The 20,516-nt window shown below is 46.6% G+C and overlaps 1 protein-coding gene across 1 annotated transcript in view; it reads right to left on the bottom strand.

The window, feature by feature from the left end:
• Positions 1 to 20,516, bottom strand: part of GADL1 (glutamate decarboxylase like 1) — a 358,673-nt gene that overhangs the window by 248,080 nt on the left and 90,077 nt on the right. The window contains exon 2 of the mRNA XM_069212001.1: positions 2,391 to 2,557. Within this exon, the coding sequence (XP_069068102.1) occupies positions 2,391 to 2,557 (167 nt within the window). The remainder of the gene's footprint in view (positions 1 to 2,390; positions 2,558 to 20,516) is intronic.

The following is a 20,516-nucleotide window of genomic DNA, read 5'->3' as shown; positions in this document are numbered from 1 at the left end:
CTGACCCTCCACCCCGCCCCTAAAACTACCGCAACCACCTACCCCCTTAAAACCTAAACTACCCGACCCCCCACCCCGCCCCTAAAACTACCCCAACCCCCCTAAAACCTAAACTTCCCTGACCCCACCCCTAAAACTATCAGACCCCCCACCCCACCCTTAAAAAACTAAAAATACCCGACCCCCCCACCCTGCCCCTAAAACTACCTGACCCCCCACTCCGCCCCTAAAAAACTAAAAATACCCTGACACCCCACCCCGCCCCTAAAATTACCCCAACCCCACACTGCCCTAAAACCTAAACTACACAATCCCCCTCCCCACCCCTAAAACTAAAAATACCCGACCCCGCCGCTAAACCTAAACTACCCCGACCCCCAAAAACTAAAAATACCCAGACCCCGACCCTAAAACTACAGTGATCCCCCGCCCCTAAAACCCGCCCCCATCCTGAATAGAAAATTACCTCAACCCCCCACCCCCACGCCTAAAAACCTGACCCCCCACACCTCCAAATAGAAAATTACCCCAACCCTCCATCCCCACCTCTAAAAACAAAATAACCCCGACCCACCAACCCCACCCCTTAAAAAAAAAAAATAGCCTAACCACCCCAACCCCTTCACCCCTCCAACCCCACCCCTAAAAACTACCCCCAACCCTGCCCCAGCCCCATTTACCTGACCGCGTCCTCTCCCGATGGATCTTCCTTTTTCTCCGCCTTAACCACGCATGTGCGTTGTTCGGCACATGTGTGGTTAAGGCAGAGAAAAAGGCCTGTGTTCAGGCAAGTGTTCAGGCAAGTGTTGTTCCGCTTGCGTGAACAACGCAGGAGTTGTTCCGGACGCGTCGTTCCAGATCTTTCCCCCATCATGGTGCTAAGAGGTGCGCTCCATAACACAATACACCTTGATAGTCATCATTCATGAGATGGAAACATAACCCATATTCGGAAAAAACAAAGACAACCACCAACATGGTGCAGCTTGCTGTCCACGCATACTTCAGCCCCTCTCATAGGGGTAGTAGGTGCGACATAAATGTTGCAATACAATACAATACAATCTATTTCCACTAAACAATTGACACCTGCTTTCCTGGTCTTCTCATCTCAAGAAGATGCCTTAACATGCCTAAGATCTAGAAATGCAGAGGGCCATAGTCACAAAATAATTCTTCAGGCTGTCGGTGGCAATTGCGCATGCAGACTGGAAACAAACTACGTATGATGGTCAAACGTATGTAGGTCATGCTCAAAAGCTCAACCATGGAAGGTGTCTAGGCACATACTTCCTCATAAAGAGGCAGGTCTGATTCTCCCCTTCTTCTGTCCACCCGGTCTCATTTCCCAGATCTGACCTAGTGCATGGGATGCACAATAGGCGCATGTGAATCTGGTGACATTGGCATAAATCTAAAAATGGAAGGCTTCAGTGAGCATCAATAATATTGCACAGAAAAACCAGCAAGCCTTTGCCAGGGCCATGAACCCCATGCATGTTACGAATTATCCCTTTGACAATGTACAGGGCTAAAATGCGCGTGAGTGCACTTCGTGTTGTAGAAGGGGCTGCATAAGCAACTCTGGCCCACTTTTCAACACAGTAGGTCCTCAAAAAGCAGATGCAATGCGTGCTGCACTCCCAGGACACTTTGTTGTCATAAAGCCCCTGATCAACACTTGAGGCCTCATCTCGTAAAGTGAGTGCTGGAATTTCTAATTTAGAAATGGTCTTAGCCACAATTTTGGGCTGACTGTTTTCTTCAAAAACTAGGTAAATATCTGAAGTCGCAGCATTTTACCAACTTAGTCATCTGTCACTGGAACATGAAAGAAATGCACTGAAAAGTTAGCAATATGTATTGGCATTTATAGGTAAACCCAGACAGTTGATTAACGCAGCACAAAACACAACCACACAAAAACAACACATCAGCATTCCAACTAAATGCAACACAATACAGGTGCACACATATCCTTGGCATTCATTACTACCTCCAGAAATCTGCTTTTAGGATATGATGAAAAAAGTGTTCGGACAAAGCACTGCCTTAAATTACCACCAAGCACATCTGATAATGGCAACCAAAAATGTTTTGTGAGACAGTCCTTAGTTCCTGGATGTCTGCAGTCTTCTCACTCTGTGGAATCCACTCTATCAGCTCCCTTTACCAGCACCAACCCCTCGGCCAAATCCGTACTTAGTGGACCACCTTTGCTGCCATCCTCAGACTTTCCCTTTTCTTTCGATGTCACTAATCCTTCATGATGTAAGACGTCTTTGAGCAACCAGCCAAATAGTTCAGTTATGTTGGTCATGCAAAAATAAACCACCAAAATCTATTTCTGGAGGTCCTACTGCAGGGGGGAAAATAGTAGGAAGACAAACCTTCTCTTTTACGTCTGTGGCCTTCTTTACAGCATCTTCCATGATGATTCGGTACGCTTCCTCCACAAACCTCTCCCCTGCTTCTGAATCGATGATTGGTCCATTCAGAACCACCCCATCCACCAGCACGGCGGTCTTTTTCATCATCTCTGCAGTGTGGTGGTCAACTGTGGGACAAACATTCACCAGTATGAGCAGGTGCCAGGAAGAAAGAATAGCAAACAACTCACTCCAGCCATCCTTTACTTAAGTCTCAGCTATGAGTGCACTGTTATGTCATAAACCTGAGAGAACCCTTCTGCAGCAAAATAAAAACATCCAGTTGCTGAGGCACAGTGCTGCATGGGTAGACATTGTCCAAGCTGTTAAAAGACACTTCAAAATAATTACTATGCTGGAAGCTGAGTCACACTCTAAAGTCATGAATACTCTAGAGAGAAAATCATAACATTTTTCTATGTTTTTTTCTATTTCAGTTTCATCTTTATGAGAGAATAATATAAGAGAGCCCTTGAATGTGTGATTTCCCTGTGGTATGGTGGATGTTGTGGGTGTGCAAACCATTCTGCACCTGTACTGTATGATAGTTGCATCTATATTGCACCTCATTCCCCTGATGAGAAACCAGAGTGCATTTGCGGATGGGTGGTAAGCTACTTCATGGGTGTGTTTGGAACACAGCATTTACTTGTCTGATGCGAGTAGTGTTTCAATGGTATGCATTAAGACAAGAGCTACCATCTTATGTTGCTCCTATTGTGTTCCTTTGCTGTCCTTTGGTGTGTTGTGGAGCCAAAGAAATGAGAGATTGGATAATTAGGAAGACAAGACTCCCATTGTAGAGATCGAGAGAAGTTGTGTGAGGGAAGTGTAGCCTATGCGGGAAGTGTAACACATGTTCATATCTAACAGTGGTTGCTCACTGCAAACCCATAGCTACACTTATGTGTGATTAGAAGCAAACACAATTGAGAGGCAGCTGCACATGTGATTGTGCCTAATATACTGAGGGTGATCTGTGCTGAGCTTTAAGTGGGTATGATATTGAATTCTTTATTTTCCATCTCCTTTACTCATAACTGTTTCTGTATGATCATCTTGGGAAGACTCAATTCTTCACTGCCTTTTTGAATTGCTAGTGATCTTAGGTGGTTTTTCTCTTTGGCCGGACACAATTCTATGGTTCTGCTACTTGTCCAGAGAAAGCAAATCCACCAATGCAGGTCAACGTCTAAGAGAAATGGTAACTAGGTACACCAGTCCGGAACAGAGGAGTAACATCTGTGAATATCTTTGCCGATTCACCTGGATGAAGGATTGGTTATTGTCCTAGATAGCCCAGTGGGTGATGCAGAGACTCTAGACAGCTAAGCGCCTTGCAGTAGATAGAACAAGATCTTGGAAGGCAGATACTAGTAAATCAGTTATGTCGTTGCCATCTCATCAGAAGGAGTGGGGTCCACAGGTCGAGTCTCCTTGCAAAGTCTAAATGAGACAGGACAAGGGTGTCAGAAATCTGGAGCATATGAGAGAAACCTAGATGAAGGAGAAATTTATCATAGAGGTCCCTCTGTGAAGAAGGCACTTATTTTCACTTGGTCAAGGATAGGATTGGTTCACTGGTCACTCCCAGGTTTCTCACTTTGTCAATGTAATTGGTTAATGTCATCACCATACTGAGGCTTTGGGATCAAACGGTCATAAGCTGGTTCTTCTTGCATTCTTTCCATATTCCAATTTATGTTTTGAATGATTTGAGTTTAAGGTGATTTATCAGCATCTATTAGTTGATGGTTTGAAGGTAATTCTCCAAGGTTTCCAGCTTTAAGGCAATCTTAAAGGACTAATCCATTTCCAATTGTAAATACTGTACTTTTACTGTAATGAGGTGACAGCTTGTGTAAAGATCAGAAGCAGGCAGGACAGGCTCAGGGCTAAAACATCCTTTTCCTGTCTCCCTTGTTTTGGAAACTGACACCCCGAAATGCTTCACATTCCATAAATGCTCATCGTTATGGTCCTCAATTTGACCTGCATGATTTTGATTTTCTTCTGTCCAAATAAATTTGGTTTCACTGGATTTAGCAACTCTTTTAAATCTCATCCTGCCTGCCTGATGTGGATGATACACTTTGAGACTAGTGTGTCCATCCTCCCTCCAATCACTGACTCTCTTGCATTTTCCAGGTCCAACTACTTGTCTGAAAGAGTTTGTGATGCATTGATAGTGTGTAGCAAGTACACCAGATGGGAATCCAGTCCAATGATGCAGCTTTAACAGGGTAGAAGCCTTGGATTGGGATCGGGGACAATCCAGGGTCAAGAGGTATTTTGTTGTATATTGTATTTTGTTAAGTGTGCTATCACTGAGGCATCTTCCACTGTACATTATGGGACAGTGAGTTCATCCTTCAGTGGGGCTATTGCTGTATGGATTGAATGTAAGAGGTCTTTACCTGCAATTATTAAACAAAGAAGAATTTCAATGGTTTCTGAATTTTTGAGGGCTTGTTTCAACAGAGAAAAAAGATTATGAGCTTCTCTGACTGATTTGGTTTTAGGAATAAAAAAGTACATATTGATTGCTAGATCTTAGCATGGGAGTACCATTTAAACTTGCCAGCCAGAAAGTTTGGGCTACCTATATATCATACACGGTGCGCTAAAACCACTGCTTTGATATCCATTCTTTCTTTCATTGACAACTACAGTGCATTTTTCAGGGTGGGGAGATATGGGTGGTCATTCTGACCCTGGCGGTCTTTGACCGCCAGGGCGGAGGACCGCGGGAGCACCGCCGACAGGCCGGCGGTGCTCCAATGGGGATTCCGACCGCGGCGGTAAAGCCGCGGTCGGACCGGCACCACTGGCGGGGTCTCGCCAGTGTACCGCGGCCCCATTGAATCCTCCGCGGCGGCGCAGCTTGCTGCACCGCCGCGGGGATTCCGACCCCCACTACCGCCATCCAGATCCCGGCGGTCGGACCGCCGAGATCCGGATGGCGGTAGGGGGGGTCGCGGGGCCCCTGGGGGCCCCTGCAGTGCCCATGCCACTGGCATGGGCATTGCAGGGGCCCCCGTAAGAGGGCCCCTACATGTATTTCACTGTCTGCTGCGCAGACAGTGAAATACGCGACGGGTGCAACTGCACCCGTCGCACAGCTTCCACTCCGCCGGCTCGATTCCGAGCCGGCTTCATCGTGGAAGCCTCTTTCCCGCTGGGCTGGCTGGCGGTCTGAAGGCGACCGCCCGCCAGCCCAGCGGGAAAGTCAGAATTACCGCCGCGGTCTTTCGACCGCGGAACGGTAACCTGACGGCGGGACTTTGGCGGGCGGCCTCCGCCGCCCGCCAAGGTCAGAATGAGGGCCATGGTCTCTTTTCAGCACCTTGGAAATCAGATGTGGTGCTACATTTTAAATTACCTGTTGTTAATAAGTTAAATACTAGCCAAATATAGGGCATTGCCTTAGTACAAATTGAATTGTATTTAACCATTTATAACTGGTATGTGTAAATTACCATTAGTAAATAGCAGTATTGTTTTAACTCCAAAAAGCAAGATTGGGGGCTACATGGTTTTCAGGGACAGCTCTTTTTCAATTATAATCCCTAGATTGTGAACTGATTTTGCCAGTGGTGGACAAGGTCCCCTCTCTTGTGGCCGTTCAAGGATATGAATGCCCCGTAGATAACTGGGGGCTAAAACAACATCTTTTTTTTGGATGGATTAAATTTGAGAAAATATACAACCATCCACCTTGGGGTGAATCTGAGAGCGTTCAGAAGAAGTTGACTGTGAAGACAACTTTTCCATGCTGAACACAAATTGTGTGTCATTTGCATACATGTAGAAGGTAACTCCCATGTTATGCGGAGAATGAGTAAGCGAGAGTATATATATATATATATATATATAAATATATATGTATAGAGAGAGAGTGAGTACAGCAAGGGTGAAAGTGAGAGAATACAACCCTGAGGTAAGCCATATTTAAGACGTTTTGTGGTTGCCTTGTGTGCTGGACAAACCACTGTACTTGTTCTATCTTCAAGTAAGGATTGGAACCATTATAATGTTAATTTGTTTTTGTTTGAATGTCATGATATAATGAGCTATGGTTTCAAAAGCTACAGTGAGGCTGAGTGACATTAATACAACAGCTTCCATATTGTCAGCTGCTCTGTACTCTTACCTGGCCAAAACCCAGTAAGTTGTTTTTTTTGTGAAATTTCTGCATCAATACTATTTTTTTCCAGAACCTTGACAAAGAATGGTACAAATTAAGTAGGTGTATAATTACTGAGATCATTAGTTTCTACATTAGTTTTTTTCAATATACGGAGTGCAATACCCAGCTTCCATATCTGTGGGATTGTGCCTTGCAATAGGTTACTACTACAAATATGAAGAATCGATGTGGGTCTGTGGTGTGGGGGTGTGAAACTCTTTTCGCGCCAGAGGGGATTTGCACAGCGTGTGGATCATTGCAATGACATAGGCAGTCGGAACAAGTCACCACACCAGACAGTGGGTAAATCACTTTTCACCATGTAAAGACAATGGGGCCTATTTACAAGAAAGTGGGCCATCGGTCCCGATGCACCACTTTTCTTGCGTTGCCCCTGTCCCACCTAACGACACCATGGTTGCGCCATATTTACAATATGGTGCACTACGGCGGTTGTTAGGACAATAGCGTCAACATTTTTGACGCTATTGTGGCGCTTTGCTGCACTAGTGTCCCAAATTTTGACGCTAGTGCAGCAAAGCATAGGGAGGCCCTTTGATTACAATCAGTGAGTCATTTTTACACCTGCTCTGAGCAAGCGTTAAAAATGATGGAAAAAATGTTGTAAATTTCACTGCTCCATTTTTTTGGGCCTCCCTGAGTCTGAACGCCCCCTTGCATACATTGTGCCTGGCGCAAGCATAATGTGGTGCAAGGGTTTACAAAGTGGTGTAGGAGAAAGGCCTCCTTAACGCCGCCTTAATGTAAAAAGAAATGGCCCTAGGGCAGCCAATGGTGGAACTAGGAGCTTGTAAATATGCCCCAATGTGTTTCTCAAAGTAAGACAAAGTGTGCATTTTTACTTTCCTCACCTGCAGATGTTGATCAGGCTCTGGTAGTCCTGCATGCTGCATGCTGCCTACTGTCACTGTTGTGGGAGCCACACACCTAGTGCAGACAAGACGTTCCTGCAGAGTGGTCTCCACTGGGGACCCAGTGCCGGTCATAGCGTTTAGCGCCCCACCAAGGCAAGGGTGGAGTGCAAGGGACATTACACTTTGACAGCCACCCCCTGGAGCAGTGAGGGCTTGAGTTTCAGCAATAATGAGCACACAAACAGAGGAACTGAAGGAAGAGGTTGACCCCAGAGGAGGTAAACAAGCAGAAAAAAAGGTCTGCGGGAGACGACTACTGAGAGAGCATGGTCGGCCAGCATGGGAGATGAGCCACCATGGTCAGCATGAGATTCAGGCACGAGGAGGGCCCAGAGTGCAGGTGAGCTAACCTTGGGAATCAACCCCTTGGTGCAGGAGGACTGTCAGAAAGGCCCAAGAAACACATTAAGGGAGAAACAGAGCTAAGGGGCAGAAAACACACCCTGGTAGGCAGCTGAGTTTGGTCATGGACAATGCAATCATACCTAGGAAGGTAGACCTAATAGGGGAGGTAGTGGTGGAGAATGGATGCAAGGGGAAATGGGACTGCTGTACAGCAGAGAGACCTGGATAGGGACTGCACACACATGCAGGAGTAGCAACACACCTGGTGGCAGCCCACGCAGAACAAAAAAGGGGCTATAACACTGGAGGATGCTCTGCTACAAAACTTGTCTCATTCCAGAATTTCAATCTTAAAGGGTGGATGGATTTGAGTGAACTGCACTGATGCAAACTTGATTGTGGAAAGGAGTTGGGAGCCTCTTGGGCCACTTCACAGACTTCAGACAACACGGACAGGAGGATGTTAATGGAGCAGGACAGGGAGCAAACAAAGGATGGAACTGCAGGAGCCAGCAGGGCATGTGCCAGTAAAGAGGGGGGTAAGGGGCTGCTCCCTGATCCACGGTGGTGGTGATGAACAGCCTGAGTAGGGCTACAAAGTGGGGAAGGATACAGGGGACATTGAAGAAGTGAGCCCCAGCAGTGAGGAATCAGGTTACAGTGTGGATGACAGGGGAGGGCAGGACTGTAAGTGGGCCAGGTCCTGCTGGTGTTGAGCACAGGCAGTTCTAAAAAGCATGTGCTGAGATGGGTCTCTATTGGGCTCTCCATTTTAGCCTTCACCCTCACTGCCTTTAATGTAACTTCAAAGATACTTGTTACAGTTCTTCCACAGTCTCATCATTTCAGAACTGAGGCATTTTCAATATTGTATACAAAGACGCCGTTTGAGTTTGAGTTTATGAATTTGTAAAGCGCATAGCTACCCTGGGGCATCCCAGCGCTAAAGTACACAATGCATCACGGAGGAGCCGAAGGGGGCAGGTTATCTGCGGAAGAGGATGGTTTTCAGCTTCTTCCTGAAAAAATGTTCTGGGGATTCATGCCGAAGTTCCAAAGGCAGAGCATTCCAGAGCCGAGCAGCCCTGATGGAGAACGAGTTGCCACCCCATGATCTCTTGACAAAAGGGGTATAGACCTGTTGAGAAGATCGTGATCTAAGAAGTCTAGGGGGAGCATAGAGTGAGATCCGTTTTCTAAGAAAGAGGGGGCCCATATTGTGTATGGCTCTGTGAACAAAGCACATGGATTTAAACTGAATGCGCTGTTTAATCGGGAGCCAGTGAAGAGTTGCGAGCGCTGGCTTAGCAGAAAGATGCCTAGGAGTGTTCATAAGAAGTCTGGCTGCAGCGTTCTGCACAACCTGCAGCGTCTTTATTACATACTCTGGGGAACTCAGGTATAGGGAGTTCCCATAATCCAGGCGAGAAAGAATTAAGGCTTGTACAAGAATTCTTCTGGCAGTAAACGGCAGAAGATTAAGAATCTTCCTGAGAGTTCTGATTAAGCCGAAGCAAACCGAAGAGATTCTTTTGGCCTGCAGCTCCATTGTCAGACGGGGGTCAAGCAAGAAACCTAGGCTTCTTACCTGTGTTATTGGAGGGGGCAGACTGTTAAAAGCCTCCGAATGCATTGCCAAAGGGACGGCAGGGGTGCCCTTGCCTACAATCATTACCTCTGATTTGCTGTCATTAAATTTGAGTTTGGATAAGGTCATCCAGTCCCCAATATCTTTCATACAGTCGGCCAAGTTGGCAGAGGAAGATTCCCCACTACTTGAGAGAGATACCACCAATTGCATGTCATCCGCATAAGTGACCATAGAAAGGTTATAAGGAGCGACTACTGTGGCCAAGGATGACAAATAGATGTTAAACAAAGTAGGGCTCAGAGATGAGCCCTGCGGGACTCCACAGGTTAGAGGCCTGACGTTGGACAAAAAAGAACGATCCAGGACTTGGAAGGATCTTCCCGTGAGGAAAGAGGAGAGCCAAGTGAGGGCTTAGCTTCCTAGCCCTATCTTGGAAAATCTGTCAAGGAGGAGGATATGATTAACAGTGTCAAAGGCTGCACTAAGATCAAGAAGGATAATAGCGACGTGACCACCTTGATCTAAGAGTTGGCGAGCTGATTCAGTTACCGTAAGGAGTGCCGATTCCGTAATGTGGTGAGCTCTAAAACCCATTTGAGAAGGGTGTAAATGATTGTGGCTCTCAAGAAACCTGGACAGTTGCAGGTTTACATGTTTCTCCAAGATTTTTGCTGCAATGGGAAGGAGGGCAATAGGTCGATAGTTATCTAAAACAGCGGGATCAAGCTTAGGTTTTTTTAAAAGGGGTTTTATAATCGCATGTTTAAGGGAGCTGGGAAAAATACCGGAGGACAAAGAGTTATTAAGTATTTCTGTCAAAGGAGCAACAACAATATCTGCTGCCTTCAAGAGAATAGAAGGGGGGGCAGGGTCCAAGGGGGAGCCCGATTTGATATTGGAAAGAAAATTCCGAGTTAGAGCGTCTGTGAGGGGAGAAAAATCCGTTAGCTGGATCATATCGGTATGAGGATTCATATCCAGCCCCTTAAGTTTCTCCTGAGAGGGAGATGAGGGAAAGCCGGAGTATATCTTGCTGATCTTGTCCTGAAAGTGGGCTGCTAATGCATTCATATGTATAGTGGAAGCTTCAACCGGAGAGGGCGGCATAGGAGTTATAGTGAGCTCCTTAAAAATCGGAAAGATTTATTTCTGAGAAGCAGAAGAATTCTCTATTCTACTGCTGTAATAGAGAGCCTGAGCTGCCTTAATATTGTGATGATAGGATCTAATAGCTAATCTGTAAACTTCTTTGGCAGAAGGATTATAATCTTTCCTCCATAATCTCTCCAATTTTTTACAGTTCTTTCTGAGTTCTAATAGAGAGGATGAAAACCAGGGATTGGATTTATGGGCAGATTTTTTTCCCCTAAATTTACAGGGTAAAACTGAATTCAAAGAGGTAGAGATCCAGCTGTCGAACCGGTCCACCGCATTAGGGGAGGCATAATCATTAACTATAGGAGAGGCACGAAGTGCTGTATGCCAGGTGCTAGGTACCAACTTCGACCAAGCACGACCCATAGTGGTGGACCTGGGCTGAGTCACTCTGGGCGCATCATAGGGGAAAGTAAAAGACAATAAATAATGATCCGTCCAGAGTAAAGGTAAAGAAGATGAAAAGGTGATATTGGGAACATTACTGAAAATAAGGTCTAAGGTATGCCGTTTCAAATGAGTTGGGCCAATCGCAAATTGGTCGATGTCCATTGAGGTAAAAGAGGCTGATAGTGATTTTGCCGATGGACAATCTGGATTATCTAAATGGATGTTAAAATCGCCAAGGACAGTTAAATTAGAAGCATTACCAATACAACTGGCTACTACATCAGGAATGGCTTCCAAAAAGGCTCCACCGGGGCCGGGGGGGGCGATAGAGAAGGATTCCTGAGAGAGTGAAAGTGGAAGACAGGTACAAAGAAAAGAACATACTTTCACACCCTGGGATCTCAAGAGGCAGTGCCGAACATTTAGTTGAATTTTTGTGGATGATGGCTATGCCACCGCCTTTCATCTGGGGTCTGTCTAAATGAACTATAGAGTAGTTGGGAGGAAGGGCGCTGCAAATATCCGCTGAGGAATCATCATTCAGCCAAGTTTCTGTAAGGAACAAGGCATCTGGTAGTAACTCTTCTAGGAGCGTGTGAATATGTAAGAGGTGGGACGACAGAGATCGGCAGTTAAGCAGAAATAACTTGCCTGATTGATGAGAGGAGGTATTAGAGGGCGGGGCGACAGTAGGCGACCAAGAGCAGCTAGAACAAGAGAGACATACAGAAGACTGGGTAGGACCTACGGGAGTAGAGCATTTCTGAGTGACTCTAAGTGCATGAAGATGGGATGAGGAGTACTTTAAACTGTTTGTAGAGATACGAGCAGCATCCCTGGGCCCTGGGCACGTCAGGGCGCGGACGGGCGCAGACGGGCTTGCCTTAGGCACGCCTTCGTCGCGCCAGCTGCGCGTCCGCTGCGCGGCCGGCGGCCGGAAGCCGCCTGCGTTTAAAAAAGGCCCGACCTGGTTCCAGGATCAAGCACTAGACCGGCAACCAAAATGGCTGCCGAAAATGGCACCGTAATTGCTGCCATCTAAAAAAGTTGAAAAGTGGTGCAACCGGGAGCCCCTAAAACCGGGCCCCGGTTGCTTATTTATCTTATACAACTAACAACTATTGACAACGCCAATTGTTCTGGCTTGTTGTAGGTGTAATATCACATGTTGTATTATATATCTGGATGCAACAACAGAAAGAAGCAGCAAAATACCAGTCGGGTGGCACACTATGCTAAGCACAGATTTTTAGTTTAAGTGTTTTAAGCCACACCATTAATTACATAAGCCACACCCCTTTGAAAGACCACCTAGAGACCTCCACCAGTTTTTTCATCCCACTTAAAGGCCTAGGGGGGTGTTCACAAATGCAATGGCTGGCATGGGAAAGGTCTTCAGACAATGGAAGGACTAAGTTTGAAAGAAGAGAATTTAGATCAGGGTGGTGATGGGCATGATGACAGCAGCCCAGGGCCAAGGGGCAGAGAAGTGTCAAGAGAGAAAAGGCACTGGTCATGAAACCTATCTGGAGAACAAAGGGCTGAGAGGGAGAAGTACCCCAGTAGAGTGGAAAGTAGGAAACATGGCAGGGTCGAGCTTGGATGTATGAATGGGGCTGGGAACAGCTTGGGGGAAAATGAAGGTGACTCAGGAATGAGGGAGACTGTGGGGGATGCTATGAGCAGGGGCAGCTAGTTGAATTCCAAAGTGGTGGGGAGTAAGACCAAATAACTAATTTAGCAGAGAGAGTGAGTTTAAAAATTTTCAAGGAAGTTCAGTGGTGTAAAAAAATTGATGTATATTGGTGCAATTTCGAGCTCTATTTTCTTTGATAAATGCTCACCCACACGTATGCCCTTAGTGAACCAAAAAGCTTGTTCTCTTGTGTACCCAATAATATTTGTCAACTGCAAAATTGAAGCATGTTAAACACAAGAAGATTCTGAATTAGCTCATTTTCAAGTGTCCTCATATGATAATTCTTGTACAGCGCACACACTGAACTCACGTATTTCAAGGGACTTTCATATACTAATTACTTCATTAGAGGGGGGCGAAGCTTGCCGAGCTGCAAGATGGCTGTAAGCTAATAGTGCTCCGGCGGCCACTGCACAATCCTCAACAGTCCTGCAGCCTGAAAGCTTAAAGTGCCTTCTATTCCGACACCTCACCCTCTACTAAGCCTGGGAACCCCAGTTTGGTGACACCGCGAGGCCCATCTGACAGACCAGTGATGAGACCTGAGCCCATGTAGCGGAGGCCTGGGGAGGAGCTGAGTGCGGCCTCTGCGTGGTCGGCCATCTGCAGGTGTGAAAACCTACTGCTTGCTGTGGCTCTCCGTGCTGACCAGAGAATTATTGCAGCTGCCGGTGGTGATTGTAGACCTGACACTAAAGGGAGCTAACGATCTGAAGATCCTTTTCTGGGCTGCCGCGCCGGGAAGGGTGGGGCCTGTAGCCCAAGTCACAGCTATAACCCACCGTGGGTCTTGTGGTGTGGGCAGAGAGACAGGAGAGGAGACGAGGAGGGACTCAGGACCCCAGGCGCAACTGGCAGTTGACAGTGCCCCTGTAAAATAGCCAGGTGAGCTGAGCCGCGGTGCGCCCCACCCTTGCTGCACAGACCTTGGGGAAGGAGCCAGAGCAGATAGAAGGGCAAGGAAAATGCTTCCATGCAGATCCACGGAGAGACTTCTAGGTCTGGCTCGGGCTACGGCTCTGAAAACCCATGTGGCTTTCATCACAGACCTTGGAGGCCGCTTGCGCCCCAGAGGCGCCTCCTCAAACGCTCATTAGCACCTGCTGCATTCAACCAACTCCCCTTTGATCACTGGATAGCCTGACTACATCTGCTGCAAGCGATCTGAAACTTAAAGGCGGTTGCCCCAACCACCATTGTTCTCACTTTGCACCCTTCTCTTCTGGAGTCGGGCAGGGGACCAGGCGACAATCCATCACCCAGTGAAAGAGTGACACAGCGGCACTATTTGTCCTCTGCTTTGTTCACCGACTGTTTACCACACATGCAACCATGGGCAAAACAGACAAGACCCAGGCAAATCTACATTTTGAACAGTGGAAAAGTCCCAGACTTTGGGACGGGAGGGCGGACAACACAAAATTTACCTTGGGGGATCCTGACTCTGATGCAGAGCCTAATTTAAAACATATCCTTTCCACTATGCAGCAAAGTCTCACCACAATAGTCGGCACAATGGGCTCACTGTCCTTCAGGATGGATAGGATGACTGAGCAGCTCAATAACCATGTGAAACATCTCGATGCAACTCATCGCAGAATTTCTGAAGTCAAAAATGACCATACCACAATCACTATGACACAATCAAAGATGGACAAAATGCTAATTCCGCTGCAAATCAAGGTTGAGGAATTGGAGGCCCATTCCCATAGGAACAACATACGTGTGGTAGGCATTGCGGAATCAACAGCTATTGATAAAATGGAGTGATATATCCAACAACTTCTGACTACACTGCTGGGCCGCGAAACATTCTCAGACATGTTTGTGATTGAAGAAGAACATCGATCATTCATGCCCAGGCCACCCCTAGGAGTGCCACCTCGGCCAGTGATAGCCAAAGTATTAAACTACAGAGACCGGGATGCAGCCCTGAGAAAGGCGCGTGAACCTAAGACCCTATGTCATGAAGGTTCCAACATCTCCTCATATACTGATCTCACCCAACATGTCTAAGAGGCACAGAGACTGTTCCTGTCGGTCAAGTATAAGCTGCAGGAACTCCATTTGGAATACCGACATGCTTTTCCCTGCCAAGCTCCAAGTCATGGTTGATGGGAAACCACTACTCTTTACTCACCATAAGCAACTCTTGAACTTCCTGAAACAAAGAGCAACTGCAGGTTAGTCAATGAAATTCCCCCACCTCGACTCCCTAGTGGGGGAAATGATAGAGTTTGGTCATTTGTTGTTTCTGCTTGTCCTTTTCCATCCTTTCTTCCTTTGCAGGTATCTGGTGCTCTTTGAGGGTCCAGGAGAGTGGGATATAGCTTGCTCCTCTAAGTAGACATATGCCTTGCCACCCCTGATGCATGCCCCACCTATGATGGCTCTGTAGAGACAGACCCTCACATGGGGTGGCGCAGGCCCCATTACTGACTAAAATGTATAGATAAAACTTTGCTGCATTTATCTGTGCCTCACAGATTTCACTATGTGGGATAACGGGGCGGTATACAGGGCCTCGAAATAGTTACCTTGATATGCTTTACACCATAAGAGTTTTGACTTTTTCTTTCTTATAGGGGCTCAAGACTTCTTTTATGAGGTGGCTTGACGGAAGCAACGTGGATGCAAACCGGATAACACCTGCCACATACGTGTTCCACATTTTATATAGGATGGTTTCATTGAGGGAGTGAAGGGAGGGATAATATGGGCACATATAAACAATGACAGGCTTGTTGGGGTTGTGGGTGGGTTACATGGTACATGTTGATTATTGTTTTTGTATGTTTTACGCGACAGTTAATGACAGGTTGTTGGCCTTTGTTAATCACATCATACTTCACAACACACAATACATGACAGAGATGACTAGAGGGGCTAATGGCCCGATAGGAACACAACCCTGAAATCGTTAATGTGGAATGTCAGGGGCCCACAGAAAGGTGTGGAAGGTTCTAGCCCATCTGAAGCGCCATTGTATAGACTTGGCAATACTGCAGGAAATTCATCTCGCCCAGGGCAGTATGGCCTTAACCTTGTGCAGACTACAAGGACAGTTCTTTGGGGTGTTGATCTGGACAGGGAAAATCTCAGGAGTACACATACAAGAGCTTGTCAATGACCCAGGTGGTAGATACATTATCGTCCACTGCACCAAAGAGGACCTCACCTTCCTGCTAGTGGGACTTTACGGCCCAAACTATCCACAGTTTTATCATGATTTATGTCCAAGGGTAACCGACTGGGGAGACCTTGCACAGATTTGGGAGGGGCGATTTAAATTGTGTATTAAATCCAACACTTCACCGCTCAAGTGGACCTCCCAGATGACCATCCACTGCAACGCGTGCTGTGTCCACAATAGTGGCCAACATTGGCCTGGTAGATGCCTGTAGGCACAGTTTCCCCACAGGGGGTGGCTACACACACTACTCTGCAGTACATGATTTTATTGACCATTCACCTGTTCTCTTATCGCTAGAAACCCAGAAGTGTAAAGCGGTCCCCTTTACATGGCGCTTTCTCCCTACTGAGCACTGCATTAGGAAAGACTTGGCCCAGTCTACAGAATAATTTTTTTGTATAGCTATAGGATCGGTCTCTAAATTTAGTGTGGCATGGCAAGCCTTCAAAGTGTACATTTGGGGATAGCCATCGCAAAACAGGCGGGTGTCCTGAAATCTATACAATGTCGATTAGCTGTCCTTGAGAATGAGAGAGCTGACCTAGAAACACATGGCCACTGCTGACCATCGGTTACTTGGTCTAATCCACGAGAAAATCTTAGATTTTCAAGAAACAGCAATGACTGAAATTCAGCATATGGGGAAATATGTAGTAGCTCGTACATATGGGGAAGGTGAGCGCTCTGGCTGAGTTAGTGATGCTGCAGTGGCACAATAGGGAACTCAATTTAATTTTGGAGGTACAGGATGTGAGGGGTTGACTGATCAGACATCCTACTGAAGTCATGAAAATATTCCAATATTATTACACAGAATTGTATACATCCATAATTTCTCCTGAAATAGCCTCTTTAACGGACTATCTTGAGCACATAGCCATGCCTTGGCTGACTAATGATAATAGGGAATGTTTAATGATCCCTCTGCAACTAGCAGAGTTACGCTGAGCCCTCAAAGACGTGGCCGCAGGAAATGCCCCAGGCCCTGATGGGCTCACAGTGGCCTTCTATAAGGCCTATCAGGAGCTCCTAATACAACACCTGAGGACTCTGTTTGAAGAAATGACCAAAGACAAAATAATGCCGGTCTCCATGAGAGAAGCGCTAATAATCACCTTGCTTAAGCCTGACAAGCCCCCACAGCAGTGCTTGTCTTATAGACCTCTCTCCTTAATGAATGCAGACACAAAACTCCATGCTAAAATCCTGCCTAACAGATTAGCATCACCCCTACCAGCAATGATTAAACCAGAACAGGCAGGATTCATCGCTGGTCGCAACCCTACAATGAATCTTAGAACGTTATTCAGCGCTATACAGCAAATTTTACCCAGCGGTGCCAGCTATGCTTTTAGATTCCAAAAAGGCATTCAGCTCTGTCAAATGGGGCTTTCTGATGGAGGTGCTGCTACACCATATTGGAGTGGGAGAGGTATTTATCCAGATGGTACAGACTCTTTATACTGCTCCAACGGCTCGGTGCAGATTAATGGAGTCGTTTCAGCCTCTATACCTATCACCAGAGGTACCAGACAGGGATGCCCACTATCGCCTCTATTAGATGCGCTAGTGGCGGAACCACTGGCATGTGCCTTGCGGGAGTGTCATGGCCATAGAAGCATTCACTTTCCAGGATATACTTTAATAATATCCCCATATGCAGACAATACCCTGTGACCCAAACCACAATCTTATGCCTATACTCCATGAGGTTGTGCAGTTTTCATGGTCTCTCCTCATGCTCCCACTAACTCTGGCCACAACTCCTGTACTACTGGACTTTCCACTCAAGTGGGAAACTGACTCGGTAAGATACTTGGGGATACAAATTCATACAGACCCAACACTCAAGTATAATTACTTGACAATTATAGGAGGGCTATACAAAAACTAACCAAAGCTGTAGACCAGTGGATTAAAGTGCCGCTTTCATTAGCGGGGTGCATAGCCCTTATAAAAATGATAGTGCTCCCAAGGTGTTTATTCTTATTCCAAAACATTCAAATGTTGTTATCCAGTCTTCACCACCCTGCGCTTCGGCTAGCTTGGGCAGGGAAGTAACCTAGGTTTCAGTGGAAGGTCCTCACACTACCGTATGATATGGGTGGATTCAACACCCCCATCTTAGAGGCATATTACAGGGCAGCACACTCTATGTTTGCACATTCCTGGCTCCAAGGCCCCCATGACCTACCACATTTACACATAGAGCACATATAATGCGACTTCTCAGCATCTCACACCCTGCCCTACCAAATCTTCTTCACCGCCCCCTAGTGCATTTGATTCTCTGAACACCTCGACACATGCATGGCACAGTATCATGACAAGGCAGGCACTTCCCCTACTATACTCGCTGCATACAAAGGTGGCCTTGTGCACATGGTTCCAATTGGATCAAAAGAAAAGTGACCGATGCACTTCATAAATTAGGAATTGACGCCATGGGTGATTTCTTTCATGAGTCCTTGATGCGATCCTGGAAATCAGTCACAGATCACCTCCCAGCACCAACTCCACTCATAAGATACCAATATTACAGAGCCCGTCACACCATGCGGGAACTTCTAGGCGATGAGCTTTTAGAGCCCCCAAAAATGCTGCCACTCTCCACAGTAATTGAAGACACCACACATAGTAAATTGGTGACTAAGCTTTCTGCCTTTGCAAAAGAGGAACACAGACCTGGGCCAATAAAAGCCATACTTAATTGGCAAAGGGATCTAGGCATAGGTTTAACTGACACCCAATGGCAATACTGCCAGTGCTTAATTTGTAAATAAAAACATGCCAGTTCTCAAAGCTCTCCTCTTAAACACGCGGCTGCTGAAATTAAAAGTGCGAGCACAGAATACTGAGGCAGCGTAATCATAAAGTCATCTCGGGCCTCATTAATCCATTTACAACCACTCCCTGCCCCTTCAGCTCATTCTTGCAGCTTCCTTCTTTTCCCCTTTCTGACACTTTTTCGTTTTTCTCTTTCTCTGTCTTTCCCATATGTGTCTTTTGCTTGCAGTAAATGCTTGAGGCAGAAAAATAAGTGCTGGCCCTCGGAAATAAGTGCTGGTGCTCCGCACCGAAAACAACAAGCACAAGTTAAGCACTGGATACTGCTATTCCATTGTTATTTCTATATCCCTTAATGGGAGACATAAACTGATTCATAAAATATTAAACACCTTAATTGGACATACTACACACCTGTCAGGTTGTTCAAATATGGTTTGCGCACCACATCTGGGGTGGGGGATGCAGGCTTTCTCCACATGGCATAGACCTGCACGGGTGTACATCAATTCTGGTTGAAGGTGTTCTGGGAGTTGGAAGATATAGTTGGGTCAAACTGGGTGTTGCACCATTGCTGGCCCTCCTTGGTTATGATAAAGACATGGAGAAGGGAATCAGATAATTGATAGCTATGGCAGTAGCAGCTTGTGGGCAGGGCGGAGAGGAGGCCTATGGGGGGGGGGGAGCTAAAATGTAATTGAATTAAATAAAAAATAAAAATTCACACTTACCTGTTCCGCGTGCTCCTCTTCCTTGCTGCCTGGACGCAGGCACGTGCTCCCAGCCTGCCCTGCGGCCAATCCTGACGCTGCCCAAAGCAGCATCAGGATTGGCTGGGAGTGCCCAGCCAGGGCGCTCCCAGGCAGACTGGGAGCCTGTGCAGGCTCTCTCCATCCTGGCAACAGTTGCCAGGCTGGAGACAGGCTACAGCGCATGTGTGTTTGGCTGGCCCGAGACGGCCGGCCAAAAACACATGTGCTCTGAGGGGGAATGCTGAGCACTCCCCCCAGTGCAAGTCACACCCGTGACCCCGTCCCCTTTTAAACAAAACGATAATAAACATGGTTTATTATCGTTTTGTTTAAAAGGTTTTGCAACTGCCGTTGCTGGCGGGGGGACGACACTCCTCCGCCCATACAGAGGAGCTGCCACTGAGCTATGGTGGCTATGAGGTGGGATCGTGGCCCGCTGCCCACCCTAAGAGAATGGCATGCCAATATGACATACTGTAACACCGAGACAGACATGTACAATGAGATAACACCCCATAGAACCATCCTAAAAACTACTGGGAACCATACCAGACTTACTTAATAGGTACTGAAACGGGGGACCTGGAAGGGGAATTATCGTGTACACTGGACGAAAACTCGAACATAAACACTATCTTCCCAACACATGGTGCATGATTTTCTTAGCAGAGATATGACGGAGGTAACACCTTCATATGTATGCAGAGCAAGGGGCATCAATGCCCAGTACAGGAGAAATGGAGAACAACAAGGGTTTAGCAGAGCAGTCAGTAGCAGTCAGCAATACTGCAGGGGGGAGACGACTCAAAAGGGAGGGAGAGAACACAACTGGCCCAAAAGCCTAAAAGGAAATGCACTAAACAGTCAGTGAATCTTCCTTACATGGGGCTGTCTAACCCACTTATGAGACACCTGTTATTGGGGACCAAAGTAAAAATATGGGCCAATGAATATGTTGATATATTCAAATTACGATGGTGAGACAAAATGCAAAGAAGAGTTAAAGCAGAAGAAAGTAAGATTGCCCAGCGGCCTCAAGTGCTGATTAACT

The sequence above is a fragment of the Pleurodeles waltl genome, chromosome 10 (assembly GCF_031143425.1).
Source record: "Pleurodeles waltl isolate 20211129_DDA chromosome 10, aPleWal1.hap1.20221129, whole genome shotgun sequence".
In the NCBI taxonomy this organism is placed as follows: domain Eukaryota; kingdom Metazoa; phylum Chordata; class Amphibia; order Caudata; family Salamandridae; genus Pleurodeles; species Pleurodeles waltl.
The sequence above is the reverse complement of the archived record's forward strand: the minus strand, read 5'-3'. Positions and strand labels throughout refer to the sequence as shown.